The sequence below is a fragment of the Anomaloglossus baeobatrachus genome (assembly GCF_048569485.1).
Source record: "Anomaloglossus baeobatrachus isolate aAnoBae1 chromosome 5 unlocalized genomic scaffold, aAnoBae1.hap1 SUPER_5_unloc_27, whole genome shotgun sequence".
Lineage (NCBI taxonomy): Eukaryota > Metazoa > Chordata > Amphibia > Anura > Aromobatidae > Anomaloglossus > Anomaloglossus baeobatrachus.
The window spans coordinates 1,366,611-1,384,274 of record NW_027441803.1 but is presented as its reverse complement, the minus strand read 5'-3'; the positions used below and the strand labels follow the sequence as shown (position 1 = coordinate 1,384,274).

At 50.5% G+C, this 17,664-nt stretch overlaps 1 protein-coding gene across 1 annotated transcript in view; it reads left to right on the top strand.

Moving 5' to 3' along the window:
- The window catches only part of LOC142259112 (uncharacterized), a 249,944-nt gene that overhangs the window by 47,059 nt on the left and 185,221 nt on the right, over positions 1-17,664 (top strand). The window contains exon 8 of the mRNA XM_075331624.1: positions 102-1,498. Within this exon, the coding sequence (XP_075187739.1) occupies positions 102-1,498 (1,397 nt within the window). The remainder of the gene's footprint in view (positions 1-101; positions 1,499-17,664) is intronic.

Here is a 17,664-nt window from a genome sequence, read left to right as displayed (position 1 = left end):
TGAATTAACAAAGATGTAACACTTAGATCGAAAAATTAGAACACAGATTTGGAATAATATTTTCCCTAATTTAATTTCTGCTGTTATGGTTTAAAAAAATAAATGTACTTTCGAAATAATACCATTAAGTATAACATTGTGTTTATTTTTAGCAGATGCCTGTATCGGGAGTTCAGATGGACCTCTAATATCTTCAGAATTTAAAACAGATGATCAAAGTATCACACATGATACATATGAAGAGCATGCTGTTGTCCCAGATATACCTCCAGTCCTTCCTAGGAAAGATCTATCATCTGATCTTTTCAAACAAGTCCAAAAGTCCGATCATCAAAAAACTTACACAGGGGAGAAGCCATTTTCATGCTCAGAATGCAGTAAATGTTTTACTCAGAAATCAGATCTTGTTATACATTACAGAATTCACACAGGGGAGAAGCCATATTTGTGTTCAAAATGTGGAAAATGTTTTATTCAGAGATCACATCTTGTTAGACATCAGAAAATTCACACAGGGGAGAAGCTATTTTCATGTTCAGAAGGTGAAAAATGTTTTACTCTGAGAATAACACTTGCTAACCATGAACAAATGAACTCTAGTAAGAGTCCATTTTCATGCTCAGAGTGTGGAAAATGTTTTATTCGGAAATCAGTACTTGTTTGGCATCAAAGATCTCACACAGGGGAGAAGCCATTTTCATGTTCAGAATGTGGGAAATGTTTTATTCAGAGATCACATCTTGTTAGACATCAGAAAATTCACACAGGGGAGAAGCCATTTTCATGTTCAGAATGTGGGAAATGTTTTATCCAGAGATCAAATCTTGTTAGACATCAGAAAAATCACACAGGGGAGAAGCCATTTTCATGTTCAGAGTGTGGTAAATGTTTTATTCAGAAGTCAGACCATTTTAAACATCAGAAAATTCACACAGGGGAGAAGCCGTTTTCATGTTCAGAGTGTGGGAAATGTTTTATTCATAAATCAGAACTTGTTTGGCATCATAGATCTCACACAGGGGAGAAGCCATTTTCTTGTTCAGAATGTGGGAAATGTTTTATCCAGAAATCACATCTTGTTACACATCAGAAAAATCACACAGGGGAAAAGCCATTTTCATGTTCGGAGTGTAGAAAATGTTTTGTTCAGAAATCAGACCTTGTTAGACATCAGAAAATTCACATAGGGGAGAAGCCATTTTCATGTTCAGAGTGTGGGAAATGTTTTATTCGTAAATCAGAACTTGTTTCACATCAAAGATCTCACACAGGAGAGAAGCCATTTTCATGTTCAGAGTGTGGGAAATGTTTTAATTGGAAATCACAACTTGTCGTACATCAAAGATCTCACACAGGGGAGAAGCCATTTTCATGTTCAGAGTGTGGGAAATGTTTTATTCAGAAATCAGAACTTGTTTCACATCAAATATCTCACGCAAGGGAGAAGCCATTTTCATGTTCAGAGTGTGGGAAATGTTTTAATTGGAAATCAAAATTTGTTGTGCATCAAAGATCTCACACAGGGGAGAAGCCGTTTTCATGCCCAGAATGTGGTAAATATTTTACTAGGAAATCAAGCCTTGTTTACCATCAAAAAAATCACACAAAATAAACCATTTTTATGTTCTGAATGTGGAAAATGTAATTCTCAGAAATCAGATCATGTTAAACCTGTGAAGAAGCCGCACAGGGAAGGAACCTTTTTCAAGTTGTGAATAATTGAAATGCTTAACTGGTCAATCAAGTCTTGACGACATCAGAAAACAAACAGAGCTAAGCAGCCATTCTTGCTTTGAGAATTTGAAAAATGTTTTTATCATTAATCAGGTCCTGTTGTCAGATGAGTCACACGGGAGAAGCCATCATGATGTACTACTGTATAATTCAAAGGGTTTTATCCAAAAATCAGCTACAAGTGATCAAGTAAGAATTGGTGAGGGAAAGAACCATTTTCTTTCCTTTTAAACTTATCGTATTTTTCGGACCATAAGACACACCTAGGTTTTGAAGGAGGAAAATAGGGAAAATAATTTGAAGCAAAAAATGTGGTCATGACACACTTATGGGGGGGGGGGGGTCTGCTGCTGACACTGTTACGGGGGTAATATCCCCCACTTTCTAGCGCAATGATGACTTTCTCTTTAAATAGTGCTTATCACAAATCTGTGGCTGCCTTTTATATTTACTAAAGCAGTGAAAAGCCGCAGATTAGTGAATTTTCCACATATAATCCAGTACCAAAACTTTTAGAAGTGTCCCTAATGTCCCCCTAAAGAAATTTCCAGATTGTGAGATCTCACAACCCTCAGTGATCACTGGAAGTGAAAGAGTGCGCTTTACGACCCCAGCTCTGCGGCATCCTTCTTAAGCAGTTCACTAAAACCTTAAAAAAGCAAGTGACCTCTCTGGATTAGTTGAGAGAGCAGTGTCCTGTGCTTAGGGTCGCTTTACACGTTACAATTTCTCGTGCGATTGCACCCGCCCCCATCGTTTGTGCGGCACGGGCAATTTGTTGCCCATGTCGCGCAAAGTTGATAACCCCCGTCACACGTACTTACCGCACGAACGACCTCGCTGTGGGCGGTGAACATCCACTTCCTGAAGGAGGAGGGACGTTCGGCGTCACAGCGACGTCACACAGCGGCCGCCCAATAGAAGAGGAGATGAGCGGGACGTAACATCCCGCCCACCTCCTTCTGCATTGCCGGCGGGACGCAGGTAAGCTGTGTTCCTCGTTCCCGGGAGTCACACGGAGCGATGTGTGCAGCCTCGGGAACAACGAACAACCTGCATCCAGAAAATTGATCAATATTTTGAAAATGAGTGACGTGTCAACGAGCAACGATAAGGTGAGTTTTTTTGCTCGATCACAGTCGCTCGTAGCTGTCACACGCTACAATATGTCAAACGATGCCGGATGTGCGTCACTATCGCCGTGACCCCGACGACATATCGTTAGATATATTGTAGCGTGTAACAGGCCCTTTAGAGCAGCTGCAGAAATTTGTGGGATCCCGCTCTGCACACTCAGATCCCACAAAATGAAAATTCGGGCTCAACTTTGCTAGTAAGTTGGATATTTTGAGAGCCTTTAGGAACATTTGTAAAATGTTTTGATACTGGAATATATTTATATCATTGACTAATCTCAGGTTGCCCACCTTTTTATTTACCAAAAAGCGAAGCCTAAGATTGGAGATAAGAACTCTAAAGCGGGCTTTACATGCTACGAGATCGCTACAGCGATCTCATTGGGGTCACGGATTTTGTGACGCACATCCGGTTGCTGTTGCGATCTCGTTGTGTGTGACTCCTAGGAGCGATTTTGGATTGTTTCAAAAACATCCAAAATCGCTCCTCGTTGACATGAGGGTCCTCTCCCAATTATCCCTGCTGTCGCTTGGGCGAAGTTGATCCTCGTCACTGCGGTAGCAAACATCGCTACGTGTGATGCCGCAGGAACGAGGAACCTCTCCTTACCTACCATACGCCAGCAATATAGGAAGAAGGTGGGCGGGATGTTGGTCCCACTCATCTCTGCCCCTCCGCTTTGATTGGGCGGCCGCTTAGTGACGTCGCTGTGACGCCAAGCGAACCGCCCCCTTAGAAAGGAGGCAGTTCGCCGGTCACAGCGATGTCACCGAGCAGGTAAGTACGTGTGATGCTGCCGTAGCGATAATGTTCGCTACGGCAGCGATCTCCACATATCGGCATAATGATAGGGGCGGGTGCTATCACGCTCGCCATCGCTAGCATCAGCTAGCGATGTCGCAGCGTGTAAAGCCCGCTTAAGGCCTAACCCACACAGTGAGAAAATTGTTGCGTGTGGAGTGCAATAAAAAAATCGCATTCCACTCGGACCAATTTTAGCCTGTGTGTCAGCACAAATGAGCAATTATTTTCTCAGCCCTAATTGGACCAAGAAAACAATCACAGCATGCTGCAACTGTAATGCGAGACTCTTTTCTCTCGCACCCATTCAAGTGTATGGGGTGAGAGAAAAATCGCACTGCACTTGCGGTACATTGGTGTACCGCGAGCGCAGTGCAAGAATCACAATAGCCGGCTACAGAGGAGAGAGGGAAGGAAATCCCTTCCTCCCTTCCCCTCAGAGCCGGCCCGCCCCTCCTCAGTGCCGGCCCGCCCCTTCTCAGTGCCGGCCCTCCCCCTGCAGCTGAGGTCCGCTCGCACGGTCGGACCTCAGTCGAAGGGACACACGCATGACACTCGGCTCTGCTGTGCTGCCAGCGTGAGCTTAGTGTCATGCGAGGGGATCGCAGTAGATCCCCGTGTGGCCCCGGCCTTAAATACAGTATATCACATTGTATATAATTGCATTTCAAAACTTGTTGTTTTGTTAATAAATGCTTGTAAAATATATATTCTTCATGCCTATCTTTCTCTATTGTTTAGATGTTATGATTTTGCCTCAGAACCTTTGGAGTTAAGGCATTTCACGCAAAAATAGTGAGGGGATGTCACAGAGGTGTAATGGCTGGTGGACAATCCAGTGGCAGTGAGTGTTAGAAAATCCCAGAGATTGACAGCATGTGTTGTTATCTGGCAGTTCTCTGTTTCTGCAGCAGCGAACTCTATGACCCTGGGAACCTGTCATTTTTTTACTCTCAGTTGCCAGCCTCTGACTTCCTTTATAAATCTTACCCTGGGGTGCCTTGGGCGCGGTTTATAGTTTCTGGCTGTGGTCTGCAGCAGTCGTCTCCTCTTGTTATTTCCAGAGACTTCTGTGGTAGCTGCTCCTAAGATAAGTGTTTGAGTTTTGCTATCTACCTGGGCTCAGGTGGTAGCATTTGTGTCTCCCCTTTATGGTTTCCTAGTGGTGGTGTTGACGAAGAGGTCATACCTGCCACTCTTACTTAGGGTCCAGATCAGGGTTTGCCTAGGGTGAGGTATTCCTGCTCGTCGACAGGTGCAGAACCTATACAGGGTTGGTGAGGGTGAGCTGTATTGTAAGGGGTCACCACTTCCTCCTTTCCCTAGTGATAGGGCATTCTTTTCCCTTCCTTTTGTATGGTAATATACAGCTGGTATAGCTTTTATCCTCAGCCGTGACAGGGGAGAAGTGAATCGCACTATGCATCCTAGATATGTGGAAGTTGTTAAGATACTCTGGTCCCAGTTTATCAAAGCTTTTATGCCAAAAAAGTTACACAAGCTTGTTACTGCATAGATCTCTGTATAACACAACCGTTATTGCGGAATTCCTATAGAACATAAAGTCCTGGAGATTACCACATTAAAGGACAAACCCACAGGATTAGAATCCCCACATAAATAACATTATCAGAAGATGACATTAAATGACATTATATAACATGTATATTGAATCCAGATCTTTATCCTTTTTCTCAATGCATATATTGTTATCACACATGCAGGCTCAACTCCTATTGCTTGTAGAGAGTGAGTGCAAGCTGGCTAATGCATACAGTATGTGGTCCCGTCATGAAAACAGATTAGGACTGCTGATCTAGAACTGAAACAAAAGAAAATGTTAAAATCAAAAAACTACCAGACTAAAACCATACCCACGCATAAAAAAATCCTATTGAGACAATATAGAGGACTCAGTCAGATGTTTCCTAGGTCATTACAAAAAAAGAGCCAAAGCCATCACTTTCATTTAGTCCTTGCCAGTGCTTTTTTTGCGGCGGTACGTGCCGGTACGGCGTACCGGAAAATCCGAAGAGCGCTAAGGGAAAGCACCTCTGGCTCTGTCCACATGGCTCATTTGGAAACTATGCAAATTAGCCATGTGTGGAGCAGAGGCAGAAGCACATCAGCTACTGGAGCTGCAGGACCTGCGATGATGTCACGTACACAGCGTCTGTCTGGCGTGCCAGGGTAGCGGGGAAACCCCCTATAGGCCCTGACCTTGTGTTCAATCTAAGCTGTCCCCGGCAGCCTGCAGGGGCCCCCGCTGGGTGTATTAACATGACCTGCGGCCGCGGCTCCTTAGACCGTCTGGCAGCCGCCGCAGGTGATATAAATACTGCACTGCAGGCAGCCATCAGATGACAGCGCCAGTAGCTACACGGGGGGGCAGAGGGGTCAGTCCTGACCTGGAGGAGAGCACATAGAAATTATGAGCAGCAGCGCAGCAGGGGCAGAACAGAAAGCTCCTTCTTACAGGAAGAAGATGCACGAGAAGAAGGACCTGCGGTGATGTCATGCCCATGTGACCATGTAGGAGGAGCCGGGCAGGAGCTGCTGACCGGGGAAGATGTGAGCACGGTAATTAGGGATGATGGTGGTGGGGGGATACAGGGTGAGTGGTATATGGGGGGGGGGGGGGTCCAGACTGTGACAGAGGAGTGTTAAGGGATACTAGCTGTGTGGGACATGGGGCTTCAGTGTGTTTTTGAGAGGGGTAATTTGTGGTACAGCCAGTCTGTGAGATATGCAGGACATGGAGGTGCTGTGTGTGTGTGTGAGATATGCCGGGCATGAGGATGCTGGGTGTGTGTGCATGTGCGTGTGTGTGGGAAATATGCAGGGCATGGGGGTGCTGGCTGTGTCTGTGAAATATGCAGGGCATGAGGATGCTGGGTGTGTGTGTGTGTGTGTGATATGCAGGGCATGGGGGTGCTGTGTGTGTGTGTGTGTGAGAGAGAGATATGCAGGGCATGGGGGTGCTGGGTGTGTGTGAGATATGCAGGGCATGAGGATGCTGGGTGTGTGTGTGTGTGTGTGTGTGTGTGAGAGATATGCAGGGCATGAGGGTGCTAGGTGTATGAGATGAGCAGGGCATGAAGGTGCTGCATGTGTGTGTGAGATGTACAGGGCATGAGGATGCTGGGTGTGTGAGATATGCAGGGCATGAGGGTGCAGGGTGTGTGTGATTTGGGGGTGCTGGGTGTGTGTGATTTAAGGGTGCACAGTGTGTGCACCAGTCCCTCCTGTGTGACGTGGGTAAAGTCCACACAGTAACCATATATCAGTAGGGGTTAGGGAAAGAGGGATAGCAGCAGTCAGAGCATGGGATGGGATTGGGAAAGCTGGGTGCTGAGCTGAGGGAAAGAGGCTCTTTTCCTCATCACCCAGAACATAGAAAAGCTGGGAGCTGAGGAAAAGAGCCGAGTGTCCAGAGTAATTATCCTCTATCCCATGTGGCTTATCCTGTATCGAGTATCAAGCATCAGTATCCTGTACCCCCAGTGTCAGTGTCAGTATCCTGTACCCCCAGTGTCATTATCCTGTACCGCCAGTGTCATTATCCTGTACCTCCAGTGTCAGTGTCATTATCCTGTACCCCCAGTGTCAGTGTCAGTATCCTGTACCCCCAGTGTCAGTGTCATTATCCTGTACCCCCAGTGACAGTGTCAGTATCCTGTACCCCCAGTGACAGTGTCATTATCCTGTACCCCCAGTGTCAGTGTCAGTATCCTGTACCCCCAGTGACAGTGTCATTATCCTGTACCACCAGTGACAGTGTCAGTATCCAGTACCCCCAGTGACAGTGTCATTATCCTGTACCCCAGTGTCAGTGTCATTATCCTGTACCACCAGTGACAGTGTCAGTATCCAGTATCCCCAGTGACAGTGTCATTATCCTGTACCCCAGTGTCAGTGTCAGTATCCTGTACCCCAGTGACAGTGTCAGTATACAGTACCCCCAGTGACAGTGTCATTATCCTGTACCCTCACTGTCAGTGTCATTATCCTGTACCCCCAGTGACAGTGTCAGTATCCAGTACCCCCAGTGACAGTGTCATTATCCTGTACCCCAGTGTCAGTATCCTGTACCCCCAGTGTCAGTGTCATTATCCTGTACCCCCAGTGTCAGTGTCATTATTCTGTACCCCCAGTGTCAGTGTCATTATCCTGTACCCCCATTGTCAGTGTCAGTATCCTGTACCCCAGTGTCAGTGTCATTATCCTGTACCCCATTGTCAATGTCAGTATCCTGTACCCCAGTGTCAGTGTTATTATCCTGTACCCCCAGTGTCAGTGTCATTATCCTGTACCCCAGTGTCAGTGTTAATATCCTGTACCCCCAGTGTCAGTGTCATTATTCTGTACCCCCAGTGACAGTGTCAGTATCCTGTACCCCAGTGTCAGTGTTATTATCCTGTACCCCCAGTGTCAGTGTCATTATCCTGTACCCCCAGTGTCAGTGTCATTATCCTGTACCCCCAGTGTCAGTGTCATTATCCTGTACCCCCAGTGTCAGTGTCATTATTCTGTACCCCCAGTGACAGTGTCAGTATCCTGTACCCCAGTGTCAGTGTTATTATCCTGTACCCCCAGTGTCAGTGTCATTATCCTGTACCCTTACTGTCAGTGTCAGTATCCAGTACCCCCAGTGTCAGTGTCAGTATCCACTACCCCCAGTGTCAGTGTCAGTATCCTGTACCCCAGTGTCAGTGTTATTGTCGCGGGCGGCGGGGAGCTGCGCTCGCACTAAACGCTCGGGTCCGGCGCTGCTGCTGCTGTTGCTGCTCGGTGGCTCGAGCGGTGGGCCGGATCCGGGGACTCGAGCGGCGCTCCCCGCCAGTGAGTGAAAAGGGGATAGTTTTGTTTGGGGATTAAGTCTGTGACGCCACCCACGGGTTGTGGTGAAGATGGGCACCACCGCTGCTGGTGACGGGGATCCCGGGAGCGGTGTTAGGGAGCAGCTGGGATGTTGTTCTCCCCCTCCGTGGGTAGGGAGTCCTGGAGATTACCACATTAAAGGACAATCCCACAGGATTAGAATCCCCACATAAATAACATTATCAGAAGATGACATTAAATGACATTATATAACATGTATATTGAATCCAGATCTTTATCCTTTTTCTCAATGCATATATTGTTATCACACATGCAGGCTCAACTCCTATTGCTTGTAGAGAGTGAGTGCAAGCTGGCTAATGCATACAGTATGTGGTCCCGTCATGAAAACAGATTAGGACTGCTGATCTAGAACTGAAACAAAAGAAAATGTTAAAATCAAAAAAACTACCAGACTAAAACCATACCCACGCATAAAAAAATCCTATTGAGACAATATAGAGGACTCAGTTAGTCAGATGTTTCCTAGGTCATTACAAAAAAGAGCCAAAGCCATCACTTTCATTTAGTCCTTGCCAGTGCTTTTTTTGCGGCGGTACGTGCCGGTACGGCGTACCGGAAAATCCGAAGAGCGCTAAGGGAAAGCACCTCTGGCTCTGTCCACATGGCTCATTTGGAAACTATGCAAATTAGCCATGTGTGGAGCGGAGGCAGAAGCACAGCAGCTACTGGAGCTGCAGGACCTGCGATGATGTCACGTACACAGCGTCTGTCTGGCGTGCCAGGGTAGCGGGAAACCCCCTATAGGCCCTGACCTTGTGTTCAATCTAAGCTGTCCCCGGCAGCCTGCAGGGGCCCCCGCTGGGTGTATTAACATGAGCTGCGGCCGCGGCTCCTTAGACCGTCTGGCAGCCGCCGCAGGTGATATAAATACTGCACTGCAGGCAGCCATCAGATGACAGCGCCAGTAGCTACACGGGGGGCAGAGGGGTCAGTCCTGACCTGGAGGAGAGCACACAGAAATTATGAGCAGCAGCGCGGCAGGGGCAGAACAGAAAGCTCCTTCTTACAGGAAGAAGATGCACGAGAAGAAGGACCTGCGGTGATGTCATGCCCATGTGACCATGTAGGAGGAGCCGGGCAGGAGCTGCTGACCGGGGAAGATGTGAGCACGGTAATTAGGGATGATGGTGGTGGGGGGATACAGGGTGAGTGGTATATGGGGGGGGGGGGGGTCCAGACTGTGACAGAGGAGTGTTAAGGGATACTAGCTGTGTGGGACATGGGGCTTCAGTGTGTTTTTGAGAGGGGTAATTTGTGGTACAGCCAGTCTGTGAGATATGCAGGACATGGAGGTGCTGTGTGTGTGTGTGAGATATGCCGGGCATGAGGATGCTGGGTGTGTGTGCATGTGCGTGTGTGTGGGAAATATGCAGGGCATGGGGGTGCTGGCTGTGTCTGTGAAATATGCAGGGCATGAGGATGCTGGGTGTGTGTGTGTGTGTGTGATATGCAGGGCATGGGGGTGCTGTGTGTGTGTGTGTGTGAGAGAGAGATATGCAGGGCATGGGGGTGCTGGGTGTGTGTGTGTGTGTGTGATATGCAGGGCATGGGGGTGCTGTGTGTGTGTGTGTGTGAGAGAGAGATATGCAGGGCATGGGGGTGCTGGGTGTGTGTGAGATATGCAGGGCATGAGGATGCTGGGTGTGTGTGTGTGTGTGTGTGTGTGTGAGAGATATGCAGGGCATGAGGGTGCTAGGTGTATGAGATGAGCAGGGCATGAAGGTGCTGCATGTGTGTGTGAGATGTACAGGGCATGAGGATGCTGGGTGTGTGAGATATGCAGGGCATGAGGGTGCAGGGTGTGTGTGATTTGGGGGTGCTGGGTGTGTGTGATTTAAGGGTGCACAGTGTGTGCACCAGTCCCTCCTGTGTGACGTGGGTAAAGTCCACACAGTAACCATATATCAGTAGGGGTTAGGGAAAGAGGGATAGCAGCAGTCAGAGCATGGGATGGGATTGGGAAAGCTGGGTGCTGAGCTGAGGGAAAGAGGCTCTTTTCCTCATCACCCAGAACATAGAAAAGCTGGGAGCTGAGGAAAAGAGCCGAGTGTCCAGAGTAATTATCCTCTATCCCATGTGGCTTATCCTGTATCGAGTATCAAGCATCAGTATCCTGTACCCCCAGTGTCAGTGTCAGTATCCTGTACCCCCAGTGTCATTATCCTGTACCGCCAGTGTCATTATCCTGTACCTCCAGTGTCAGTGTCATTATCCTGTACCCCCAGTGTCAGTGTCAGTATCCTGTACCCCCAGTGTCAGTGTCATTATCCTGTACCCCCAGTGACAGTGTCAGTATCCTGTACCCCCAGTGACAGTGTCATTATCCTGTACCCCCAGTGTCAGTGTCAGTATCCTGTACCCCCAGTGACAGTGTCATTATCCTGTACCCCCAGTGTCAGTGTCAGTATCCTGTACCCCCAGTGTCAGTGTCATTATCCTGTACCCCCAGTGTCAGTGTCAGTATCCTGTACCCCCAGTGTCAGTGTCATTATCCTGTACCCCCAGTGACAGTGTCAGTATCCTGTACCCCCAGTGACAGTGTCATTATCCTGTACCCCCAGTGTCAGTGTCAGTATCCTGTACCCCCAGTGACAGTGTCATTATCCTGTACCACCAGTGACAGTGTCAGTATCCAGTACCCCCAGTGACAGTGTCATTATCCTGTACCCCAGTGTCAGTGTCATTATCCTGTACCACCAGTGACAGTGTCAGTATCCAGTATCCCCAGTGACAGTGTCATTATCCTGTACCCCAGTGTCAGTGTCAGTATCCTGTACCCCAGTGACAGTGTCAGTATACAGTACCCCCAGTGACAGTGTCATTATCCTGTACCCTCACTGTCAGTGTCATTATCCTGTACCCCCAGTGACAGTGTCAGTATCCAGTACCCCCAGTGACAGTGTCATTATCCTGTACCCCAGTGTCAGTATCCTGTACCCCCAGTGTCAGTGTCATTATCCTGTACCCCCAGTGTCAGTGTCATTATTCTGTACCCCCAGTGTCAGTGTCATTATCCTGTACCCCCATTGTCAGTGTCAGTATCCTGTACCCCAGTGTCAGTGTCATTATCCTGTACCCCATTGTCAATGTCAGTATCCTGTACCCCAGTGTCAGTGTTATTATCCTGTACCCCCAGTGTCAGTGTCATTATCCTGTACCCCAGTGTCAGTGTTAATATCCTGTACCCCCAGTGTCAGTGTCATTATTCTGTACCCCCAGTGACAGTGTCAGTATCCTGTACCCCAGTGTCAGTGTTATTATCCTGTACCCCCAGTGTCAGTGTCATTATCCTGTACCCCCAGTGTCAGTGTCATTATCCTGTACCCCCAGTGTCAGTGTCATTATCCTGTACCCCCAGTGTCAGTGTCATTATTCTGTACCCCCAGTGACAGTGTCAGTATCCTGTACCCCAGTGTCAGTGTCATTATCCTGTACCCCCAGTGTCAGTGTCATTATCCTGTACCCCCAGTGTCAGTGTCATTATTCTGTACCCCCAGTGACAGTGTCAGTATCCTGTACCCCAGTGTCAGTGTTATTATCCTGTACCCCCAGTGTCAGTGTCATTATCCTGTACCCTTACTGTCAGTGTCAGTATCCAGTACCCCCAGTGTCAGTGTCAGTATCCACTACCCCCAGTGTCAGTGTCAGTATCCTGTACCCCAGTGTCAGTGTTATTGTCGCGGGCGGCGGGGAGCTGCGCTCGCACTAAACGCTCGGGTCCGGCGCTGCTGCTGCTGTTGCTGCTCGGTGGCTCGAGCGGTGGGCCGGATCCGGGGACTCGAGCGGCGCTCCCCGCCAGTGAGTGAAAAGGGGATAGTTTTGTTTGGGGATTAAGTCTGTGACGCCACCCACGGGTTGTGGTGAAGATGGGCACCACCGCTGCTGGTGACGGGGATCCCGGGAGCGGTGTTAGGGAGCAGCTGGGATGTTGTTCTCCCCCTCCGTGGGTAGGGAGTCCTGGAGATTACCACATTAAAGGACAATCCCACAGGATTAGAATCCCCACATAAATAACATTATCAGAAGATGACATTAAATGACATTATATAACATGTATATTGAATCCAGATCTTTATCCTTTTTCTCAATGCATATATTGTTATCACACATGCAGGCTCAACTCCTATTGCTTGTAGAGAGTGAGTGCAAGCTGGCTAATGCATACAGTATGTGGTCCCGTCATGAAAACAGATTAGGACTGCTGATCTAGAACTGAAACAAAAGAAAATGTTAAAATCAAAAAAACTACCAGACTAAAACCATACCCACGCATAAAAAAATCCTATTGAGACAATATAGAGGACTCAGTTAGTCAGATGTTTCCTAGGTCATTACAAAAAAGAGCCAAAGCCATCACTTTCATTTAGTCCTTGCCAGTGCTTTTTTTGCGGCGGTACGTGCCGGTACGGCGTACCGGAAAATCCGAAGAGCGCTAAGGGAAAGCACCTCTGGCTCTGTCCACATGGCTCATTTGGAAACTATGCAAATTAGCCATGTGTGGAGCGGAGGCAGAAGCACAGCAGCTACTGGAGCTGCAGGACCTGCGATGATGTCACGTACACAGCGTCTGTCTGGCGTGCCAGGGTAGCGGGAAACCCCCTATAGGCCCTGACCTTGTGTTCAATCTAAGCTGTCCCCGGCAGCCTGCAGGGGCCCCCGCTGGGTGTATTAACATGAGCTGCGGCCGCGGCTCCTTAGACCGTCTGGCAGCCGCCGCAGGTGATATAAATACTGCACTGCAGGCAGCCATCAGATGACAGCGCCAGTAGCTACACGGGGGGCAGAGGGGTCAGTCCTGACCTGGAGGAGAGCACATAGAAATTATGAGCAGCAGCGCGGCAGGGGCAGAACAGAAAGCTCCTTCTTACAGGAAGAAGATGCACGAGAAGAAGGACCTGCGGTGATGTCATGCCCATGTGACCGTGTAGGAGGAGCCGGGCAGGAGCTGCTGACCGGGGAAGATGTGAGCACAGTAATTAGGGATGATGATGGTGGGGGGATACAGGGTGAGTGGCATATGGGGGGGGGGGGGTCCAGACTGTGACAGAGGAGTGTTAAGGGATACTAGCTGTGTGGGACATGGGGCTTCAGTGTGTTTTTGAGAGGGGTAATTTGTGGTACAGCCAGTCTGTGAGATATGCAGGACATGGAGGTGCTTGGTGTGTGTGAGATATGCCGGGCATAGGGGTGCTGTGTGTGTGCGTGTGTGTGTGTGAAATATGCAGGGCATGGGGGTGCTGGGTGTGTCTGTGAGATATGCAGGGCATGAGGATGCTGGGGGTGTGTGTGTGTGTGTGTGTGTGTGTGTGAAAGAGATATGCAGGGCATGGGGGTGCTGTGTGTGTGTGTGTGTGATATGCAGGGCATGGGGGTGCTGTGTGTGTGTGTGTGTGTGTGTGTGTGTGAGAGATATGCAGGGCATGGGGGTGCTGGGTGTGTGTGAGATATGCAGGGCATGAGGATGCTGGGGAGGTGTGTGTGTGTGTGTGTGTGAGATATGCAGGGCATGACGGTGCTAGGTGTGTGAGATGTGCAGGACATGAAAGTGCTCGGTGTGTGTGAGATGTACAGGGCATGAGGATGCTGGGTGTGTGTGATTTAAGGGTGCACGGTGTGTGCACCAGTCCCTCCTGTGTGACGTGGGTAAAGTCCACACAGTAACCATATATCAGTAGGGATTAGGGAAAGAGGGATAGCAGCAGTCAGAGCATGGGATTGGATTGGGAAAGCTGGGTGCTGAGCTGAGAGAACGAAGCTCTTTTCCTCATCACCCAGAACATAGAAAAGCTGGGAGCTGAGGAAAAGAGCCAAGTGTCCATAGTAATTATCCTCTATCCCATGTGGCTTATCCTGTACCGAGTATCAAGCGTCAGTATCCTGTACCCCTAGTGTCAGTATCCTGTACCCCCAGTGTCATTATCCTGTACCCCCATTGTCAGTGTCAGTATCCTGTACCCCAGTGTCAGTGTTATTATCCTGTACCCCCAGTGTCAGTGTCATTATCCTGTACCCCCATTGTCAGTGTTATTATCCTGTACCCCCAGTGTCAGTGTCATTATTCTGTACCCCCAGTGTCAGTGTCATTATCCTGTACCCCCAGTGTCAGTGTCATTATCCTGTACCCCCAGTGACAGTGTCAGTATCCAGTACCCCCAGTGTCAGTGTCAGTATCCAGTACCCCCAGTGTCAGTGTCAGAATACTGTACCCCAGTGTCAGTGTTATTGTCGCAGGCGGCGGTGCGCTGCGCTCGCACTAAACGCTCGGGTCCGGCGCTGCTGCTCGGTGGCTCGAGCAGTGGGCCCGGATCCGGGGACTCGAGCGACGCTCCCCGCCCGTGAGTAAAAAGGGGATAGTTTTGTTTGGGGATTGAGTCCGTGACGCCACCCACGGGTTGTGGTGAAGATGGGCACCACCGCTGCTGGTGACGGGGATCCCGGGAGTGGTGTTAGGGAGCAGCAGGGATGTTTTTCTCCCCCTCCGTGGGTAGGGGTTGGTGGTCCCCGGACCCGGTGAGGTGACGGGGAGGCAGGGTTGGTGAGGTGCAGGGTTGCTGGGACAGCGCGGCGCGGTGCCGGATGGCACTGGTGTACTCACTCAGCAATCAATACACAAAGTCTCCGGTAAACCAAACGTCTGGATGGACGGGTCCCGCAGCCGGCTGCAGTGTTTCTCCCCGGACAGGTGATGGCGGCTGTCTTTCCCTGCACCTGTGTAGTGTTTTGGCTCCGATGGCTTCCCAACGGTAGCCCGCTCCCTGGCGTATAGGTGCCAGAGTAGCCCATTTTGCCCACAGGCGCTGGCCCTTGGATCTCTAGCTTCTGGCGGTAGCTGTATATCCTCTGGTGTGGACGGTTGCCTTCTAACGTGTCTTTGGTTGTTAGGAAACCCCTGGGGTTCCGGTTACTAACGGATTTGACCTTTGTCGGCGGCTCCAAGCCTGGTTGGGGTCCGCAGTCCCTGCCTGTGTGTGCTGGCTTCACTTCGCTCCCCGGTTCGGTACCGGCGGGCCACCGCCCGACCCCTGTCCTACGGTTCCGCGTCGATCCACCACTCCTGCAGACGGCCACCACCGTCTGCCAACCTTGCTGTCAGTGCCTGGGCTCCCTCCCAGACACCAGCAGTAGCTCCTCTCACTTTCACTGCCACAACTCAACTGCTTCCTTTTCCCGCCTCCAGGCCTGTGAACTCCTCAGTGGGTGGGGCCAACCGCCTAGCTCCACCCCACCTGGTGTGGACACCAGCCCCTGGAGGGAGGCAACAAGGATTTTGTGTCTGACTCTGGTGTTTCTGCCCGGGGGTGGGGGTGTGAGTGTTATTCATGTGGCTACCTGGCTAGTCCAGGGCGCCACATTCCCCCTTGGTAAAATGCAGAGCATCCGCGGGCTGCCCGTCCATCACCAGTTTTATTTTCACAACTGGAAAAGATAAAACATGTAAACATTTCGAACATAAGCATATTTTTAGGTCATCTTGAACGTTGCACAACATATTTACATTTTTATTAATAACGGACGGACGGACTTCCGCTCTCTCACCCAAGCAACCTAGCCCTGATGCTGCCCCTAAGAAGTGGGCAGCACCCCTTGATCCCAGTCCAAGTCCAGGCTGCCCGAGCGGGAATGGGCACGGTATCTCGCACCCGGCTGTCACTTCAGGGGCCCCCACATCCAAGGGGGACCCCTGACCCCCGGAGGATCGCCACCGGTTACAGTAGTGGCGGGCCTGGGCCATCACTTTCCTCCAAGCCTATCCTCCAAATCTGCCTCTCCGGAGGCGGCAACGGTCGGAAAACGGCCCAAAACATTATTTACAATCCCCCAAGTTCGTGGGTGGCCTGCCAGTTCTCGGCCTTGTCCATGAGTAGTCTCTCATGCAGCAACAAAACACAAAGGGTCCCTCCGGGGACAATGTACTTCAAACGGATGGTAATCAAATAGACAATCAGGTAAACACTCGGTTTGATTTATTTTCATTCATTCACAACTGCTGAGGGTCCCAACGGGAACTTTAACACTGTAGCCAGGAAACGCTACCGCTGTTTCTCAGATAAATGCGGGCATGCACATCCGCAACTCCTGCTCAGGAGCCAGGCCCACCTGTGTGCCCTCGGCGCCTCTCATACTGCCGTGGGCCCCACCGATCAGTGGCCTGCTCCGGGTCAGCCTGTGTGGGGGACAGGCCCAGCTGGAGTCTCTCCGTGCCGGGTACGACCGGCACCTTCGGCAATGAGGGACCCCGCTGTGACATGGCCCGCTCTGCCGCTTGGCAGCTACATCCCGGCCGTGCCTCAGCCGAGGCTGGAGGTCTGGGAGCGGTCAACGTGACTTGCGATGCTGGATTGTGGGCGAGGATCGCCTCCGTTGCGGCCGGGCGGACTGCCGGAGCCGTCGTCATCTCCGTCGCGGCCATGCTCGGGGCCGGACGGGACGTTGTTCGCGGTGCTGGGGCGATTGTGACGGCAAGGCTGGGTCCTGTAGATGGTATGGGCTCCGCTGCCACGGACTGAGACAGCGGGTCGGTCGAGGCGTTGGGTGCGGAGACGGTGTGGCGGACGGGAGCAGGCCGGGCCCATCAGCCGCAGCGGCTGTTCCCTGTGGGACATAGGGGCGTGGGTCGCTTACCCACTCCTCCGGGATTATCTCCACTTCGCGCGCCCGTACAACTGCAGCCAGGCCCTTCATCCCCGACGTCCACTTCGCCAGCATGAAGTGGACTAGGGCCTGGATCTTCCGACACATTCTGCCGCGTTGGTGTCCAGGAACGGGTTTCTGCAGAGTCCTGGCGTCCCTGCACTCGCAGCTCTAGTTACATGCCGCCATTCCTCCAACGGCTCCGTCGGGCGCAGACATCTTCTTCCCTTCCCCCCTTGGTACTCTCTTGGCACTCCCTCTTTAGGGGCGGGGCTTTGCTTTTCGCGCCTCCTTTGTGCTCGAGAAGGCGCTCGAGCGGGAATATCTTTGTGCCCAAGATGGCGGAATCTGAAATTTTTCGGCCGGACACCACCGGCGGGGCTACAAGGCGCACTTCTACCAGCCGGTAGAACGGTAAGGATCCTGTTCGTGACGCCAAGTTGTCGCGGGCGACGG